This window comes from Geospiza fortis, unplaced genomic scaffold (assembly GCF_000277835.1).
Source record: "Geospiza fortis unplaced genomic scaffold, GeoFor_1.0 scaffold41, whole genome shotgun sequence".
Lineage (NCBI taxonomy): Eukaryota > Metazoa > Chordata > Aves > Passeriformes > Thraupidae > Geospiza > Geospiza fortis.
In genome coordinates this window covers 8878726-8898686 of record NW_005054299.1, presented here as the reverse complement: position 1 = coordinate 8898686, position 19961 = coordinate 8878726, and the positions used below count along the sequence as shown (strand labels likewise).

The window sequence follows — 19961 nt, the reverse complement described above, 5'->3', positions numbered from 1 at the left end:
TGCCTAAGCAGTAACACATGCAAAGGCATGCAGTATAGCCCCTTGCGTGCCCATCTGCTAAATGCTCATTGCCATGCACTGATGACTGAATGGAAATATATTATGAAACTGAAGGGACACCTCAAGGTTATTAGGCCTAAAAGTGGACCTACCTTGACATTTTCCCCATATTGAAGGCCTTACCTTAAAGAGGGACATTCACACTGAAGCAAACTTGAAAAGAGAGAACATTTATACAAAAAGAAATTTACTTGGCCTGTAATTTCCTATGTTCCTTCTGGTGCTATTGAATGATACTGCATTTTACAGGATTTCTTCCCCACAGCGTAAAGGCAAAGTCATAATTCTGCATGGATGATGATACAATCTATTGTCACAAAAAAGTAGAGGTGTGCCAAAGAACCCCCACCAAAACAGTATCATGACTTCCCAACACTAGGTTAAAAATCCCTCATTAAAAAGTAAAAAAAATCTTTGCCTGTTATCCCTCATGTATGAAAATGAATCTGCAAATATAGAACTTATGTTTCAGGCTAACATACTGGAAAGTTTTCTCCAGAAATGTGGTCCCTCTTTAAGGATTCCAGCCGTAGTTCACAGTAAGCAGATGGTTGCTGCAGCAATTTGAACACACACGTCTCTAATTCAAGACTTTTTTGGGGGCCATTCAGTGCAGCACCTACCCAGGGGCAGGTCTGCCTGTTTGCCTGTGCAAACAGCCCAGCTGACTCTCCAGAGGTGCTGATTCGTATTTGCTACTTATTACCCAGCTTCCAAACACTGTGGGCATCCAGCTTCTCATTCAGTCATAGGCAAAGGATTGCCAAAATTTTGCCAGTTTTTCACTCATTCAGGGCAGGGGGAAAAGAAAATTCACGGTGCTCAGTGACTCCATTTGTAACCCATGATAATTGGCTATGACTAGAATTTAATATTTGGGAATGACTTTATTTCAAACCTTCGCTGCAGTGCAAAACTGAAAGAGGACACATTGCTGGCATCCTTAAGTCAAGACTTAACAAGGGAGTTCAGGTTCTCAAAGGAAACTGCATACAGACAATGTGGCTCAGATAGTGATAACTAAGGGGGGAGGGACTTCCATAATGGTTTATCATTATCTTAGATTCACTGGAGCTGAGAAGGGTGCAATTTGAGGCTGAGAGTAAACTTGCTAACACTGAGGTCTGGCATAGCATAAGAACACTCTTCCAAGGGAAGTCCTAAGTATTCAGTCAATTAAAAAGCAGGCTGATCTTTAGCACTTGTTTTTTGACATTTCTCAGTTGTATTTTTTCACTGGCCCTTAACTTTGCCCGTGATTACCACAGAGGGGAACTTGAAGTGAGAAAAGATTACATGATGCAGCCTGGACCACATAATGAATTTCTAGAAAATCTCGTGGAGTAACTTAAATATCTTGTAATTCTTGGGTCTCTGGTTGTAGCTGCTAGATCAGCTCTCTACCCTAAGAAGTCAGAACTGAAGAAGGAACATACAATTATTCAGAACATATTCTCAGTGATGTACCAATAGAAATTGAAGAGGCTGCAAAATGAAGGAAGTCATATTAAATGAACAGGCCAGCAGCAGCTGTTGCTCCATAGTGCAAGATACAATTCTGCAATAGGCTATCCCATTCATTTTGTCTCTAATGCTCTTGAGGAAAGTGAGCTTTTAGAATGGAAAAACAAAAAATTATGAGTGCATTGAGAAAATTAAAATAATGCATTGTTTTGTGAAAGCTGCATATTGACAGTGAATCATTGTAATATGATTTTGTTAACTTCATCTCCATAAAGCCACACTATGAGTGGATTGCCACAGGCACTGATAAAGCCATTAGTGATAAAACTTTGGCTTAATTGCTAGAAAGAAATATATATGGCAAACATCTGTTTTACCAGGCTTTGTATTACCCTCTTACTAAGAGTTATTCAGCTTTTTCATGTTGAGGACATCTTAGACAGTGTCTCAAATTTTCCCAACCCTGACATTGACAACAGGGTAGATGAAAGAGGCAGGTCTGTCTGTTGGCATGCACATTTCCAAGGGTTGACAATGAAAACTCAGTCTGAAAGGACAGGAGTGTCCATGAAGGTCTAATTCTACAGAAATCAAAAAGAAACCCCTCAGAGCACTGGAGCACATCTCCTATGAGGATGGGCAAAGAGAACTGGGGCTATTAAGCCTGGAGAAGAGAAGACTCCAGGGGAAACCCTATATTGTGGATTTTCAATTCTCAAAGGCGGCTTGAAAAAAAGGAGAAACTTTTTAGTAGGGCCTGTTGCCATAGGACAGGGGATAATGGTTTTAAACTGCAAGAGGGTAGATTTTAACTAATTATAAGAAAGAAATTGCTTACAATGAGGACAGTGAAACACTGAACAGGTTGCTCAGATTGCTGAGAAATGCCCCATTCCTGGAAACATTCAAGGACAACCAGGACATGGCTCTGAGCCCCTGATATGGTTGATTAGGCTTGCTGAAGAGGGGTTGAAGTAGATGACCTCTAAAGGTCCTTTCCAACCCACACTATTCTATGATTCTATTAAATTGATGCTCACTGACTTCAGCCAAATGAGTAACAAATTTTAGGCAGTGATTTTCCTTCATCCCTGGCAAGAGGGACTGTGATACTGCACCTCTTTTTGCCACTTGTGCACTCGTTTCTGGGCTTTTTTGCTGGCTGGTTTTGCTGACATGTCATCAGGCAACAGGTTTACTCTGGAAAACTTTCAGCTGACCAGCTGTGCTCTGAGAAATGGCACAAAGAATTTATTGCACGGAACTGTAACAATACAAAATCAATACACATTAAAGCAGTAATCTGTTTCAATTACTGTTTTTAATGCATAGTTTGTATTTGGTATGGATAGACAGAATCATCCCATCATGCCACCAAGCAGGATCTACCCCACTTACCACCACATCCATAACTTATGTAAGAAATTGATCTACTGGTACCATTGTTTTAATTTTTAAGATGGCAAATGCAGTTTGAAAGTGGAAATAAGCAACTCAACCAAGCCAGGAATAAAGCCACGGAAACAAAAAAAGATGGGGAGCAGAGGATCACTGAATGCTATCAAGGTCTTTGTGGTTCTTGAGCAATAAATTATGTTGCAAACCATAGCCTGGCCTTATGGCTACTGATCATGGAAATTTCATATTCCAGAGGGAATAAAATTCTAGGAAGAATACATGGGGAAAAAAATCTCAACAGAAGAATAAAATGCCTCAAAGGTTTTTCTGTCTCGTAACAGTTGCTATGGAAAAAAGGCATCTGTCTGCACTAAAATGGTACTTATTGCATATGCAATTACATTTTCACAACTGCATTCTGGGATGAATAATATTATTCAGAAATGTTCAAGACACGCTGTGAAGCTCTAAGAATTAGGTTTTAAGAACAGTAAAAATGATCTCCAAAGACACTGCAAGGTCACTGGAGCTTAGATGTAATCAGTATCTTCTGTCTAGCTGCTCAACAGTTTGATTTCTAATGTGCATGCTCCAGAGCTATGACTTTTTTTCTACACTAGTTTAACATTTAGAAAAGCTCATGGAACAATACTTATTCATTTATTTATTTATTCATATACACACACATATGTAAAATGATTTTACTGCTGAAAAGCCTCATGATCCTAGATTTATGAGAGGAAGAGTTGGCAGATAACATGCATCACAGGATTGAGCCCAGTGCACTTTAACGCCTCTGTATTCTCTATTCCAAGTCATTTAACTGTAGAAGCAATCACCCTTCCCAGCAGGTTTCAGAGCCACCAAATCTGCTTCCACTGTCTCTGCCTAGGACAGCCTAGGGTGGCACTTCTGTCACTGTTTGGAAATCTAAACCTCAGCTATTTGTATAAGTTCTCTGTTCAGGGCACTCTTGCAAGCTTTCAAAAAAACATAGGCAGGTTTTCAAAATCCTTTTGATAATTTCCACTCTAGTGCTGGACACAGGAAGAAATTTCAGCTTTCAAAGCATCATTAGAATAATCAAATCATGTACAAACTAGAAAGACATTAATGGTATATTTCTGGTATAATAAGGAACATAATTACATCCATCCACTGTGTGAATGAGATTTAAAAAACAAACAAACGAACAACAAAAACCTTTAAAAGTTTGGCTAATACATATCCATGCAGTTTTTTTTTTCCCAAGCTCAGTTGAAAAATTCAGACTTAAGGCTGGCAGAGCTGAAGCGACATACCTGAACCATGGAGAAGCACAGCCTGACAGTAATACCATGTAATATAGCTCCTCAGAAAATTTGTTATGGCAGAGAAAGGATGGTAGGTAAGAGAAAAGCAAATCAGCTGTGCTAATCAGGGAACTTGTGTGTTTTGAGGAGAGTGAAGCAGAACAGAAGCAAGGCTTTTTCCACAATACCACCTCCATGACCTCCCTTGGCAGATTATTCCATTGTCTGATGGGACCTCAGTGTCTGACCATTTTCCCTAATGACTTTACTGGTTTAGTGCCATCACTTTACATTGCCTGGAACTCATTTGAACATATCTTATGTATTGTTTTATTTTGAAAGTGTTTATGATATAATCATATATATTCCCCCCTTAGTCATCTTACTGGTTGGTCAGAAAATAGAAGACTACCTGTGTAAATATATGCATTCTTGTATGTGCATGCAAAACTCAATATCAAGGCCCAGACAGCTATATAGCATTGTACACTTTTTTTCCCAACACATATGTACACTCACATATCACATGCAAGAATGTCTATTTTCTGACTAATAATCTGGCCTCTCTTTTCATAGATCTTTTCACAGAACTAGGCCCTCCTCAACACAAGATTAAAATATTTTTTAATCCTCTCTTAACATTACAAATCACTTTAAAATAATCAACAGCCCTTTATTAATACCAAAAGATGTTAAAACCCATAAACCATTCCAAACACAGGCATTAGTTATGCTTTTTCCATAGTTATTCCACAGCTATGGAACAGTTACATTTGTTAATCTGAATCCATGAATCTCAATGCTACACCCACAACTGAATTTAGAGAAGAACTCTCTATGAAGATTTTAAAGTAGATCATATTTCATTAGTGTTCACCTTCTTTCCTCTTCTCACAATTTTTCAAAGTGAGTGCAATCTGGTATAGCTTGGCAAGCATACAAAACTACCTTTATAGCACTTGAAATTTACTGCCTGCAATTTCTTTGCCATTTCTGAAGTTGAATAATTAATAATTGTATTTCATTTGTGTGATCTTTCTCTCCAGCCCAGATCTATATCACACCTAACTTTCCAAGTAATACATCATTCAGTTTTGAGAGCACAAATAAAAATTTCAAGTATGACCTTGCCCAAAGATTGCTATACAACAATAAAATCCAAACAACTGTAAAATTCTAACACTTGGCACAAAATAGCTGATGGATCATAAACATGGATCATAAGGTATAAGGATAAGGTATAAGGATAAGGTATGCTCGAAGTTATCAGTAAAAGCTGATAGGACCCAGTGACTGGGGAAGATACCTTAGAGAGAGCAGGCTCAGAACATGAAAATAATAAGAGATGCCTCTAACATAGAGTACATATTATCTGAATTCACCACTATAAAAAAAAAGAGTTCAGAAAAAAAGCCAAGCATATAGATACTAGACTGCAGGAATCAAATCTGGTAGAATGAAGAAAGTTGGTAGATACAATATAGAAAGAATTAGTATGAAATCCAACATTAGAGAAGTAGCCTGAAGAAAAATGACCAGAAGTGTAAATAGGGATGTATAAAATCACCCTAACAATTATTAAGGAGCAAAGAGCTGTCCTAAAATTATACAAATTTCAGACTATGAAATAATCTGCAATCACTACTGAAACTGAACTATTCAATTAAAATACCATTGAAGAAAGCAGAAAAGGGGAAAAGGAACAAAACAACAGGAATTAACAAAATAGGATTGGCTTTACAATATAATAACAATGAAATAATTAACAGAAAGAGAAAGAAACCCCACTGAGAAGGCAGAAGGCATTTATATCAGCCATGAATACAATCACCTGATATATGAAATACCTCCTGACTTTTAAGGACTGCCACAGTGGGAGTAGTTACAAAAATAATAAAAGCCTCATAAAAATACCTATGGTCAAAGAGACCGTGCATCTTGATCATGAAAGGAAAACAGCCAATAAACAGACTAGATGAAAGGAAACTGGAAATTAGATGCAGGCATAAAGTGAAAATAATTCTGTAATAGTTCATCATGACTTAAAAACAAAATTCTGATGAATATTGAGCAAAGCAACTGAAATGATGGTGAGATGAAAGGCCAAATTCTTGTGAAAAACAAGAAAAGAGCTACACAAATGCAACTCAGCCGAACACAGACTTTGCCCAAGTGCAGCTATCTGAGAGCTGTGGAACCTGACTGGAAAACAGCCACAGTACTAAATAAGCTTCAGATAGGTACTAAAGGACTTAATTTGGGGTTGACACTCCCTGCAGCAGTGCAGAGGCTTGTACATCAGCTCAGGCAGCAGTACAAGCTTGCCACACCTCCAGAGAGCAGCTGGGCAGCAGGGTGAGGGACTGGCTGCACCCCCAGGAGTGGGGCTGGCTCAGGCCAGCTCCACCTGCACACAGGGCATTGTAAGGTTTCCATCCTCCAATACCTTAAGAAAACCTTCCTCATGTGACAACAGTGTACCTTACTATTACTCCTAGAAAGGGGTTCATAAGGGCTTTCACTCACAGCTGTCAATCCCTTTGGGCTTTTTCTGCACAGCTACAGAGAGACAGAGAGATTTCCCCAAGGGTGGACTCAGAGGAGCTGCCTCAGGCTCCTGTTCTGGATGGTCAGTCCCACTTTCACCATCTACACAAGGAACTTGGGGAAAGGCATCTCACTGGACTCAAAGTAAGGCATTACATGTAACATACAGCAATTCTTCAAAAACAGAAGGGACTTCTTCACCTCTGAATTTAATTCAGGAGTCAGAGTTGAGACCTAAGGTTTTTATTTTGCTCATTTGTTTTGCTTTTTTGGGCTTTTTAATACCTTTGTAAACTATCTAAAGAAAGAAACAAACAGGAACCTTGACCACATCCACAGGCAAATCAAACATTGTAATTAGGAACGTGTGAAATCAAAAGATGCAAATCAGTCTCAGAGGATTTATCACAAAGCTACCCTCTTGCAGTGTGTAAGCACAGAAGTAACCACATGCACTCTGTGACATTTGGTTAATTGTGTTTTCATCCAGAGAAATACCAGACTAAAATATTTTTGCATGGCTTTTGTACTTTCTGCAGGTGGGGCTGTTCTTAACAGATTTTTGTTACTTTGAAATAGAAACGGTTATTATCCAGGAAAATGTTAATATATGAATTTATCTAACCATAATGTGTGTTTCTTTCCCCCAAGAAGCTGTTTTTATAAGTTTCTTCACTTAAAATATTATTCCTTATAAATTCTTGTCTATGTTTCAACTACAAAATCCAGTGGCCATCAGCAAGGCAGAACTGTAAAGAGTTCACACAGAAAGTATAGACGATATGCATCAACTGAAATAATCTTTTCTGGCTATGGCCTCTTTGAGAACACAGAATATAATTAAAAATGTGCTTTGAACTCTCTTATGGTTTATGCAGATGAACATGAACATTTTTCTGTGCATTACATTTATTCCTGACACTTACCTTCACAGAAACAATGACAAAGAAACCTTAGTGCTGTTTTTATGTTACTGTTTCAGCCCTCCAAACACTGCATCAGGTAATCTCATTTCTCAGAAAAGCCAACAAGTAGAATTGCCAAGCCAAGTTTTCTCTGAATGTTATACAAACTGTTACTTACAATCCGAGGTTTGAAGGGTGGCTTGATTTTCCTTTGCTCTAGAAGAACCCAGTCAATTTCCTTGAAAAATGGATGCTGCTTGATCGCATCTTCCCCGTTTTGTGACGCCACACAGCCAAGTCGCTTGTTGGGATTTTTTGTCATGAACTACAGGGTGGAGAGGGAAAGGAGGGAAAAGTTAAGAGATGAATGGCAATACCTGGAAATCATTTGCTGCTCAATTACACACTGTAATTCTTAAAGCCAAGTTTTTAGAGACAGTCTCCTTTCAGAAGGTTATTTCTTCTGGCACTCCATATTTCAGAGGTTTTGGCCAAACCATAAGATTCAGAGACTCCAAACTGTAAATTTACTGCAAGAAACCCTTTCAGTTTATTGTTGAGACCTCTTAATTTCATCTGACTGGGAGTGTTAAAGGACTAGATTCTCGTTCAGCATATCTACTTCCAGCTTTAGCCAAAAATACTAAAGGAAAGAAAGATGATCTTAAACCCTTCAGAGACAGAGTGATCAGTACCTGCAGAAAGTTTTCTTTGAGAATGGGAAGTTATGTCATGTCCCCCATGACATAACTTGCACATTTTCTTTCATTTTTAGTACACGATTAGTGTCAGCGACTGGAACTAACTGGTCTCCTCCGGTGTGGTGATTTATAAACTTCTCACATTTAAACTATTACTATTCCTGTCAGAAAAAAGCTGTACAAGTGGTGTAAGACATTGATATCAACTGATGGCAGGTCATAATACTTTACCTGATTTTTCTCTGTTATTTTTCCTTCTTTTATTAGCAATTGCTCTACTAATTTCCTAATTTGCGTGGACACAGAATCCTTGCAATTCAAGTAGCAATGAATGCTGTTCTTATAAACACAAACACATTATAGAAATAGTTCAATAGCTTTGCTATAACTTCATATTCAGCCATTATATAACATTTTTAAATTTAGAAAAAGTGTACAAAGTAAACAAAATGTAATAATTGTTCAGTGCCTTTTCAACCTATGTATCACATCATACTATACTTCTGCAGGAAAAAAAACCAAACATAGAATAAAATAAATTACTGTAGTGCATGCCCTTGCTTTAGTACTCCAGTTATTAGGTAAGTAGCTACTTAAGCCCTCAGAATGGTTTCAGATATCTAGATCAACCATTCACAGAAGAATACTCTTGCTGTCATTTTAAAGGTATAGCATAGATCAGCAAGGCAATTCTGTCTGTGGTCTCTGACATGCATGCACCATTCTGAAGATGATCCTTCTCTTTGGTCTTGAGTTCAACTGCTCTGCAAGTTCTTTTGCAAGTCATATCTAAACTACAGGCAATCTTTTCTATGAGCAGGAGAAATAAAGGTTTTGAAAGGATTACTGTGCTTTGGTGAGGTCTCTTGAAAAACCACAAAATGCATTCCTACATTCCTCTGTTTTATTTCATGCCCAGGACCAGAGTGAGCAGGCCAGGAACCAGCAGCCACATGTATTGCAGAAACAGAATATGGAAACTACAGGATGTGCTTTTTGTACCATATAATCCAGGTATCAAAGAAGTAAAATATGATCCTAGTATCTGCCATGCTTTATCTTTGTTTTAAACTGGAGACAGGGAAAGCATCTGGACATATAACTTTTTAAGAAGCCCAGGACATGACAATGCGACTAGACTGTCCAGTTTAGTGCTGTACTTCACAAACTTCATGAAACTGTGAAATGGATGATGAAAGAGAATGTATTTTAAGAATGAATACTTAAACAAAAATATCACATGCATATATGAAGAAAAAATATCAAACTTCTAAAGCAGACATTCAATTGCATTAATTTAATCCCTTTCTATTTCCGAAACAAAACCTGACATTTATTCCCAGTTTATCACCAGCATCAACACTGATGCAACTGTCAGGACAGGCACAGCTGTTAACTGCACTCTGCTGAAGAGATGGTTGCAAATGGAGCTGACAACCACAGCCATAAACCTTTTCATGGCTAAGGCAGGAACCTCCTTTTCTGAGAAGAGATGGTTGCAAATGGAGCTGACAGCCATAGCCATAAACCTTTTCATGGCTAAAGCAGGAACCTCCTTTTCTGAAAGAAGAAGCCTTTTAGGATCAGCATTCCTACTGACTTAAGTGATAACAGGACAAAATGCTGCTTAGGGTTTGAATCAAGGATCATTAGGCTCCCCAAATTTTGCTTCTTGAAGTAAATCATACAGCTTAAACACAGAGTTCTGCTTCTGTAGCCAGAGACTGCATCCCAGTACACAGGGAACACACACTGTAGAGACAACATCTCTCCATTGCTTGGGAAGAAGCAGAGAGCCTATTTCAATAAAGAATTGTTTTCCTTACTACACAGGAAAGAATTTAAATAGCAATTCCTGTCAATTCACAGAAACAGGACTAATAAGATGTGTGGATTTTCATGGGATAAGCAACACGCTGCCTTGTAATACTGAGCTTTAATATCATCCTCAGTGTTTTAAAGGAAATAACAGGAAAACTGTTCAGAAAATAAGACAACACCACCACTTAATACAAGAGAATGTCTTCTTATTAAACTTTCCTTACATGGTGTTCGAAGGACTGTAAAAATACACAGTTTCAAAAGAATGAAACTCATGTCTCAAAGCACAATGTGAGGAAATGAAGTGCTCCAAAATTAATCCCTTGCTACCATTCAGCAGTAAAATACATAGACGCCTCTTTCTTTCCTCTGTTTTTCCTGTTCTTCATATGGACAAGTATCAGATGAAGAACACAAGTTTCAAGCAGGTTTCACACCATACATTCTTAGGCAGCAGGTTGCTAATCCTAAGGAAATCTGTTTTATTTATGGTGTAAATTGCCACAGCTCCATTAAATTGTATCAACTTATGCCTGAAAGGCTATGACTACAGCAAGATACAAATCACCATTTCTACTATCAAAATGAAGAAAATTCTGTAAAAAAGTCAGCTTTAAAAGAAAATCTTCTGGACTCCAATGAAAATCAGATGTAGGTATGAAAACTGACAACAACCCTTCCTTTACAATGTGCCAAAATAACTCCTGAGCCCTGGATGTAAGCCTGAACTCTGCCGCTCAGGTCCATATATTTTAATTGCTGAAGTAAAATAATCAAAGGGTCTGGAAACAGAAATGGATGCACGAAAGTATAATGTGAGCTAACAAAAACTAGTCAGAAAGCTATTTGGGGGAGAAGGGAGAATAAGTATTAATAAATTACTACCAGCAGTAAAAAATCATCTTCTCACTACAGTGAATGTAGCAAAAGAGATACTTCAGCAAACACTTCTGAGAGGTTTACTTTGACTTCTGCTTTGAATCATTGCTAGAGCATCTCTCTTGCTCAGTAGAAGACATTTTCATCAAAAGGTCAAGATTAGAATTTCTGCAGAATGTGCCCTCCACTGGTGTTAAAAATCACAAATTGTTTATGTTTTATATACATTTTCAAAATAACCCTGTATGAAGATCTCTGCAGGATTTTACGCTATCAGCTGCCTTCTTAATTGAAAGTCTCCCTTCAGATGCTGAAAGAAAAATATATAGAAAGGCAGAGATTTTCCAGTTTCAAAGACGATGGAAAAATGGAATAAATAAAAATCAAGTAATTTTTTTAAGCCAAAAATCCTTCTCGGGTTTTTGCCAACTCTGGGGATTGACATACTGCTTCTGTATTGTTTTGCTTTCAATTTTAGGATGATACTAGCAGAGAAGAAAGAATTTACATCAGTGTCATTCATAGTAATGAATGACTTTATAAACTTGACTTTATAAAGGTAGTCTAAAAACCAAATTTGCCCAGTGGTACATATTGACTGATTTTAAAAATTGTGGCATTAGATGACACAAGTTACTGTCAAGTCATCACTCATACTGAAAAATCCCAATGAGAACAGAAACAATCGCACTAAAGTAAGACCGCTTATCATGTGAACTAAAAAATAGAACATGCAGCTGTAAATAAAGGGCTTTCAACCCATCTTGAGGACAGCAGAAAAACAGCAAAGGGACAGGAAATTTTGTAAGCGGGTTTAATAAAAAACATTGTTTCTTTAATTACGTAGTGCTTCTCCCACTCTAGTGATGGGAGTATATGGCATATAAAGTGTCAAAGTGATAGCACAGTTCTAGCTGGTTGGGTTTTCCCTGAAACATGAATCTGCAGTACACAGATTTATACAGTGTACAACTGTGTGGAATACAAACATTCTGTTCCTTTCCCACCAGCAGTGTAATTTATCCAAGGCCCCATTATCCTAACAGTGGCACTTTGAACTGTGCTTGAACTCCCAGTGGTGAGTGCTCTCAACAGCTTTCAGCAAATTCAATTTTAATCAAGGAAAAAACCCAACAAACCAACCCCCCAAAAACCCATGAGGAGGAGGAGGAGGAAGGCAAGTAATGGAAGACTCACTGCTTTTAAAATGCTGACAGCCTCTTTACTGAGCCAGACTGGATACAATACATCATCGTGAAGGATGGATTCAAAGAGATCATCTTCATTGTCAGCTTCAAAGGGGGGCTGTCCAGCCATCATTTCATACATGAGAACTCCCAGAGCCCACCAGTCCACGGATGGACCGTATTCCAGCTCCTGGAGGATCTAGCACAGAAAAAGAGATTGGATTGAAGAGACAAGTGAGGCAACTGTCTCAGCTGCACATTTGCTGTTTCAACATGATACAGCCCTTCTATGCCCCAGTGCCTAAGCAGGACTGGATCACACACTGATTTCAGGAACAGCAGGCAGGGTTTCTTAGCCATGCAATTTGCACCAGCACAGCTAAGTGTCAATGAGATGTTGTTCTCAGCAGTACTGAGAGTTCATCAGTCCCCTGAGTAAATGACTATGCTTGTGAGCAAAAGAGCTGCACATCCTCCCAGGCTGTTTAAAGCAGGTCACACTATAGGGGAAAAAAGATCACATATACAAAACAGACTGGTGGAAAATGTGAAACATTTCCTTGTCTCTATCTTGAACAAAACAAACTGAACCAGCTTCTAATGCTGCACAGAGATCATCTGAGACATTTATTCTTGTCCTTTAGGTAGGGCTGAAGGAAGCCAAAAGCATTTTTGTTCAAGTTCCTTTTACAGCATTAAACCACTGTACAATACATGGCTGTAGAATTCACTTTAACTGCACTTGCTTTCAGGAAAAACTGGCTACAACTTCTCATGTGGCACAAGTTCAACCTTGTAGCAAATACCTTTAGTGGCAAGTAATAGTTTAGTGTGATAGAGTTTTATAGTAGCACTTGGTGTTACAGAACAACTGTTGTACCAGGAACAAGGTTAATTCTTGTCTCCTTTTCACAAGAAAGAAGCTTGCAGTTTGGCTGCATTGGATCAGCATGACAGGGAACCAGGGAAAGGGGAGTCGGTGCCTGCTTAAGGTGAAGCTGGCTGCCTTAAAATGCCTTGGAATGGCAATAAATCCACCAACTCCTTAAGCAACAACTGCACAGTGCAGTGAGAAACCCTGTGGTGAACTGCTTGGGCTTAGTGCTGTAGTTGGGAATCAAGACCAATATAAAACCGAATTCAGTCTTAACATAAAAACAGAAACAAGTTTAACATTTGGATACACAGGTCTGGATCCTATCCACATTCCTCATTGAAAGAAAATGATATTTTATAGCCATCAAATGCAGAAAATTAGATGTATACTTTCCATGTCTTCTGGGAACTCTTTGCAAATCAGATACTACTAAATAAAAGGAAATTAAGACATATCACCACAATGTAAGAGAAATAGGAGATAACTTCTGCAATTAACATGATGAACTGGAAGCCTCAGTAAAGGTTCCTGTGTTCTTATTAGTGCTTTATTTTCAGTAATAATTTTCAAAGAATTTGTCAAAGGACTCAGTTAGTATACCAAATCAGAAAAAAATTCATACATAGCCCCAAATACCACACTGGTATTTATTTTCTTTTAATGCTGGAATACTTTTCAGACTCCATAATACACACATTTATGTAATAATAGTTTCAAGATGATTCACACTTTATCAGTTGTGCTACTGAAGTTGGACAGCCATGAACACTAACAGAATGGATTTATGATTTATTGAGTCTAAGGAATAATAAATAACATTTTTCCTCACTGCAAATTTATGTTTGATGAAAGACAAATCAACAATGCCTTTCCATTAAACCTGCACACTGACTATTCAAACGGAAAGATGCACAGGTTACTAACTCAACTGAGCAAAGTCTGCCTAGCAGAATAGTTGTTCAATATTGGATCATTTTAGGCACTTTGAAATGCACCTCGTAATATTAAAATCTAGGATGTGCAAAAGCCACACTACTCTCAGCTATTTATTTTATCCAATGAACACCTTGAAATGTTGCCAACTAATATGCAGGATCTATATCTAGTTTCCATGTTTCTGTGCAAGTCTATAAAGTAGCACAAGCATAGTATCTGTCACTAACAGATATTCTAAACAAAGGGAAAAAAAATATATTCCCACAAAGGCTGCTGTCAAAATTACACCAAACACAGGACTTCTTCTGTATGAACATGTTCTTTTAAACCTCACTAAAAAATAAAACATTTTTATAACTACTTAAGATTACTAAAATTGCAATACTCAGTTGCATCTAGCACCTTGAAGGCTGCTAAAAATCATCATCATTATGCTGATTTAGAAATGATCAAATTGAGAAGACTAACTTTAATTTCAAGAAACAAATACTAGAAAAACCACTGCTATCATCAAGGAATAGTACTTGTGAGCAGTAGAGTAACCATTTTCTGCAAGACTACCTAAGCACAACTGCAGCAGAGTCTAGTCTGCATCTTAAATGTCTTCATCTACGCGCAAAGAGTGTCTAAAATGACACATGTAACAGTCCAATAAATAAGAATATCTGTACTGTTAGTGCACTGCAAAACAATACCTCTGGAGCTATATAGTCAGGTGTGCCACAAAACGTCGTGGTGGTCACTCCATTCAGAATCCCTTCTTTGCACATCCCAAAGTCAGCCAGTTTACAGTGGCCTTCTGCATCCAGAAGAATATTGTCCAGTTTCAGGTCCCTGAAATACAAAGGTCTCAAATTAAATCAACTCTCAAATTTTGATCATGTGCTCTTGAATTTCATAATAAACTACAGAATTTGACAAATAAATGGTTTCCCAAACACCACTGAGAAACTGTCCTTCACTGCCTGTGCATGAAAAGTTGGTAGCAGTCACTAAATAAAGCTAGTTAAAGGCAATAAAATAAAGAAGCAGGCAATTACAAGCATTTTGTAAGACTAAGCTTTTACTCTCTTCAGCTGCATGAAAGCACAGCTTTTATGTATTCAAGGCAGCATCAGAAAAGTTTGGGAAAGATCTCAGTTTCTTGTTTCCTACAGATCTATCATTCTGTCAATGTGAAATAGGTCAACAAAGCCATTTTCTATTTTTTCCATTAGCACTAAGCAAGGAGTACCAATTTATGCATACTCTAGCAGATGGGTTCAGTGAATAGGTATTTTCAAACTTGGATTACTCTGAAATTGATTCTTAATGTACAGTAGCAATTCAAAGTTCAGATTGCAATGAGAAGGATGAAAAACAACATTCCCATCCTTGGAAGCACTGTTTTCTGTAGCTTAAGCCTGCTCAAAAATAATTCCACAGGAATATTTTGCATTCATTGTTAAACAACATATCTTAGCAGCTGTTTCTGATCATACAAATGTCTTTGTGTCAAAACCACACAATTGTCTGCTTATAAAATTGGGTTAGGTCAAAAAAAGGTTGAGAAAAGGATATTCACCTTTCCTGTCTTGCCCTCTGCATATTTTCTAAATATACCGTTGATGGTTAATACATATTCCAACACAATAGATGCTAGGTACCATTTAACTTACCTGCCACTTGCCTTACACTTAATGACAAAAGGATCTGGAAAGTCAGTGCATAAAAGAACTCTCACTTGCATGAACAGCCCCCCACCTCCCCCAAGTAAAACCTCTTCATCATGTAGATATAATAACATAAAACAAAGCAAAAAAATCCCACTTATATTGCATGTGTATCAAAACAACATTTGCTTTTTATATTACTGTCTAGGCTTTTAGGTATCTCTGATATATATTAAAGATACATATTATATTTAGATATAAAATAGATACACATATATATGAAAAATATATCTATATCGTATTATATGTATGATTACATAGAGAGATGAGAATCAGAAGCAGAACACATGTCTTTAGGTGATTTGTTGACACTTCCTGATCAGAATTCTTTTTCCTGGAATAATTACACAAATTTCCTTATTTCCTTATTATTTCCTTATTAAATTGATGAAAAAAAAATTGTGTGTAGGCAAGTTCTAAATTATAGAAGAAGAATAAAATCCCATGCTACCCTCTGTAAATTAATTTCACCCCAAAAGCCTATGAAAAGATGAGGGTTTTTTGCAAAAATCCTTTATGCCAACAAATTTGACCTGAGTGAGGGATGAGAAGTCTTTACCTTACTCAGAGAATTTCTTCCAAAGAAATTTCTCCTTGTCAGATTTCAGCCTTCAGAACCACAGGCACCAAACATTTATGTACATTAATTGATTAAACAGCCCTTCCAAGGCTGCAGTATGTTAAGAGTTTTTGTAGGTATGTCCAAGGCTACAGTAAGCTGAGATTTCCCCAGAAGTGGTCTTTTTTTCTTCTCACACCAATTTCAGTAGGTGGATTTTAGTTTTGTTTTTTTTTTCTTTAGACACTTGTTAAACATTCTTTAACATGTTGGCCCATATATTCCTCAAGCAGGTAGCCAGGCCAACATGAAATTCAGCTGTTCCTGGGACACAGTGGACTTGCTACTCAAGGTCTGCAGAATCATTGTACATCTGCAATGATGCATCCACAAAGCAGATGCTGGGAAGCACTGGAGAACTTACTGTGCATGTAGGGATAGGTTGTGTTACGTACACATTACAAAGTGTTTTGTGCATGTAAAACAAGCTTGACCTGGCACAACAAAGTTGTATTTACCTCAGTGACAGCAAAATCACTGTCTCCTACATAAACCAGCTTTGTCAGATATGGTTTGTGTGGCTGAAGTATACTCTGGTTGTAGAAAAGTTTATTGCAAGCAATATCCCCTACATCACACTTGGCTATCTCTGGATCAGCCACGCTGCTCTTGAAGGTCCTCAGTGGTCACCCAGGCATGGCTCCTTGGAGCAGACTGCATATTTTATCATTCCTTAAGGTCATTAATATCAGCAGTTCCTAAACAATCCAAGATCCAGCTGACTGCCACATAACCCCCTACATATAACCATTTAAACCTTCAAGTAACCACTTCTTCCTGCCTCTGGAAAGTGATTTGCCAGAATTGTCCAACATAATGCCAGGGCAAACAGGTTATCAACAGCTCTGCACCCCCCCCACAAGAAGCCAAAGAAACAAAACAAAGCTCCCTGTTTCAAAAGTCATGTGCCTTCCCAAAACTGCTCCTTCAGGGAACTAAAAGAGCTGGAATAAAAAGATCTGCATTCAAACAGGACTATAGCAACACCAAATAGAATGTCATCATCAGGGTAAGGCTCTTGCAGATTGAAGAAGGAAATCAGATTGTAGCTGTAGCTTATAACCTTCCAAGTGCAGTGTTATCTTGGATGTTCCTTAACTAAAGAAGAATACAAGCTATATTTCAAGAAGTCAAGATGTTCAGATAAAGAAATCAAAGTATAATTATATTTGATGTAATCTTGGAACCACTTACAGCCACCATCACAACAGACTGCTAGAAAGAAGGTCATAATACATATAATTATGATAGGAACTGAAGAAATTCGAGAGGCTGCTTAGAAAAATGGATCCACTTTATTAAGTGTTTTAAGTATTAAGTGTTTATAAGAAGACTCTAAAATTATGTCTTAACTCTGATTGCAGAATTTCCCCATGCAGGTAGGTGACACACTGCAGTTGTTAGGACCTAAAATCATTTAACTTTAATTTAATGCAATCCATATGGTAGTAATGAACTTGAATGGAGATAGAGTCAATAATCCAGGAAAGTCCTAAACTATGAGAAACTTCAACAGCAATAAAACACTAACAGTAAGGCACCACACAATGGATAAGAACAAGATACTCACCATTCTCTTTATTTCCTTAAGGATTTGTATCAAGCACAGAAATTAGCAATAAAAATTTACCTTGACATTAAAAAAACAGAATTAAAAAACTGGGCCAAGAGAAAACTAGAAAGAGTCTAATTATTAAATTCTGACTACCTGTAAAGAGTGACAATGAAATTTTAAGCCTATCTGTAAAAGCACAAGTCAATTAAACTTTTTTACCATTTACCAAACTGTAATCTTACTTGACAGAAGAAAAACATGTGGGACTGCTTTATCAAGCCAAAACAGGGCAGTGAAGCCTATAAGCCTGTTCAAAACTCTGCTGAAGGCACTGAGGACATCAGCTTCATTACTCACGCAATAATGAAACGTAATACCAGTAGATTTGTGTTATCACAAAGTGCACCGAGTTTCAAAAGAAATTTGGAAGAGAATAAAACAACAGCAGTATGACTCCCATCAAAGTACATATGGGAGGTTAAAAGGTAAGTTGGGAGTCTGCCAAAGTGCCAAATTCATGGCTAGCCCACAAGATTGTCATGCATAGTCCAAAAAAGTGCTTGCACTAAAAATCATTCTGTCAATTTACAGTTGCCAGATTAAAAAAAATTAGCCAGAAAAACCTCCCCAAACCAAGAAACCTCACCAAATCCCTCTAATTCTGCAACTATGGAAAAAGAAATCTTAGTTAACTAAATTAATATGAGAGTAGGAATAGATAACGAAACATACAGAGAAAAGGAAACAAATGTAAAAGTAAGAGAAAAAGAGTTGTCAGGGAAGCTTGTCTTTCCAGGGCACCAGCCTCACTGAAAAAAAATTAAACTTTTAACTTTTAGACCCATATTTCCCCAGAACTGTTCCAAGAAACAGCCAGCTCTCCTACTCCTCCAAAAGTAAAGTACACAGCCATATCTGGAATATAAAACAATCTTCTGTACAGATTGTTCCATTCTGATCAATTCTGTCTTTTATTTCTTTCCTGGATTTAGTGCCAGTTGTCCACCTCTGAATCAGAACATACCAAATAATACAGCGTCAGATAGCTCAATGACAAAGGTCTATTAAATTCTTCTTTTTCTCATTTTGCATTCTCTTTGTAGCAAGTAAGAAAGTCATCTGTGTCTGACAAAACGAGTTCCTACAACCTGACTAATTAATTACATGCAACTGCAAACAACTTAACCAGTTAAGCCAGGAGAATGCTCAGATTTCTTGAATGCAGCAATGCTACATTAAGCTGTTTCTCTCCTTTGTTTTTTTGCCAAGATATTTTGTAGAGTCACTTCAGTTGACTTGAGCAGTCATTGCATGAAATGTTGTGGGATGGTTTTCTTTTCCTTTTTTTTTTTTTTTTCACCTCAGAAGCTGGAATGACTGGCAGTGTCTCAAGAAATAATCAGGATTATGAGTTATGTTTGTGCAAGTTGGAACAGAAGAGCAGGCTGACTACAGGTAACCTGTGTGAAAACTTCTGTAACCCTCACCTCTTCCTCCACACATGAGTGCCATGAGAGGCACTCCAAAGGCTCAGTGGATGAGCATTTCATAGCCCTGGATTCCTAAAGTCCCAGTCCCACCAGTAGCCAGAGAGATAAGCATCTTGTGTGAGTGGCACGTGTCATTTAGATAACACACAGTTTTCTTGTTGAAAGTAAAGCAGCTAAACAATCAAGATGAGTTTGGACCAGTAAAATCAGAAAGTCTGCCAAACATTACTAACAGTAGCCTTTCAACACAGTAAACAGCAGTGACTAAATTATATATTTGAAGAACAAGATCAAGCAGCTGAGAAATATGATCACAAGCTGGCAAGCAACCACTTTACAGTGGCTACTTTACCACTTCTACTCTGACTGTTGATTGAGCAACACTTCACAGAATGAAGCATAATAATTATTATGTACAAATAACAGCATTGAAAGCAGGAATATTTATTGATAAGGTAAAAATTAAATGAAGGATTTTACCTTACTAAACATCTATAAAACTTCAGCATTCAGAAAGA

At 37.6% G+C, this 19961-nt stretch overlaps 1 protein-coding gene across 1 annotated transcript in view; it reads right to left on the bottom strand.

The window, feature by feature from the left end:
* PRKCE (protein kinase C epsilon) overlaps window positions 1-19961 on the bottom strand; it is a 287139-nt gene that overhangs the window by 13409 nt on the left and 253769 nt on the right. Inside the window, exons 12-14 of the mRNA XM_005416195.2 lie at window positions 14763-14901; window positions 12265-12453; window positions 7845-7991 (exon numbers count right to left, since the gene is read on the bottom strand). Of these exons, the coding sequence (XP_005416252.1) occupies window positions 7845-7991; window positions 12265-12453; window positions 14763-14901 (475 nt within the window). The remainder of the gene's footprint in view (window positions 1-7844; window positions 7992-12264; window positions 12454-14762; window positions 14902-19961) is intronic.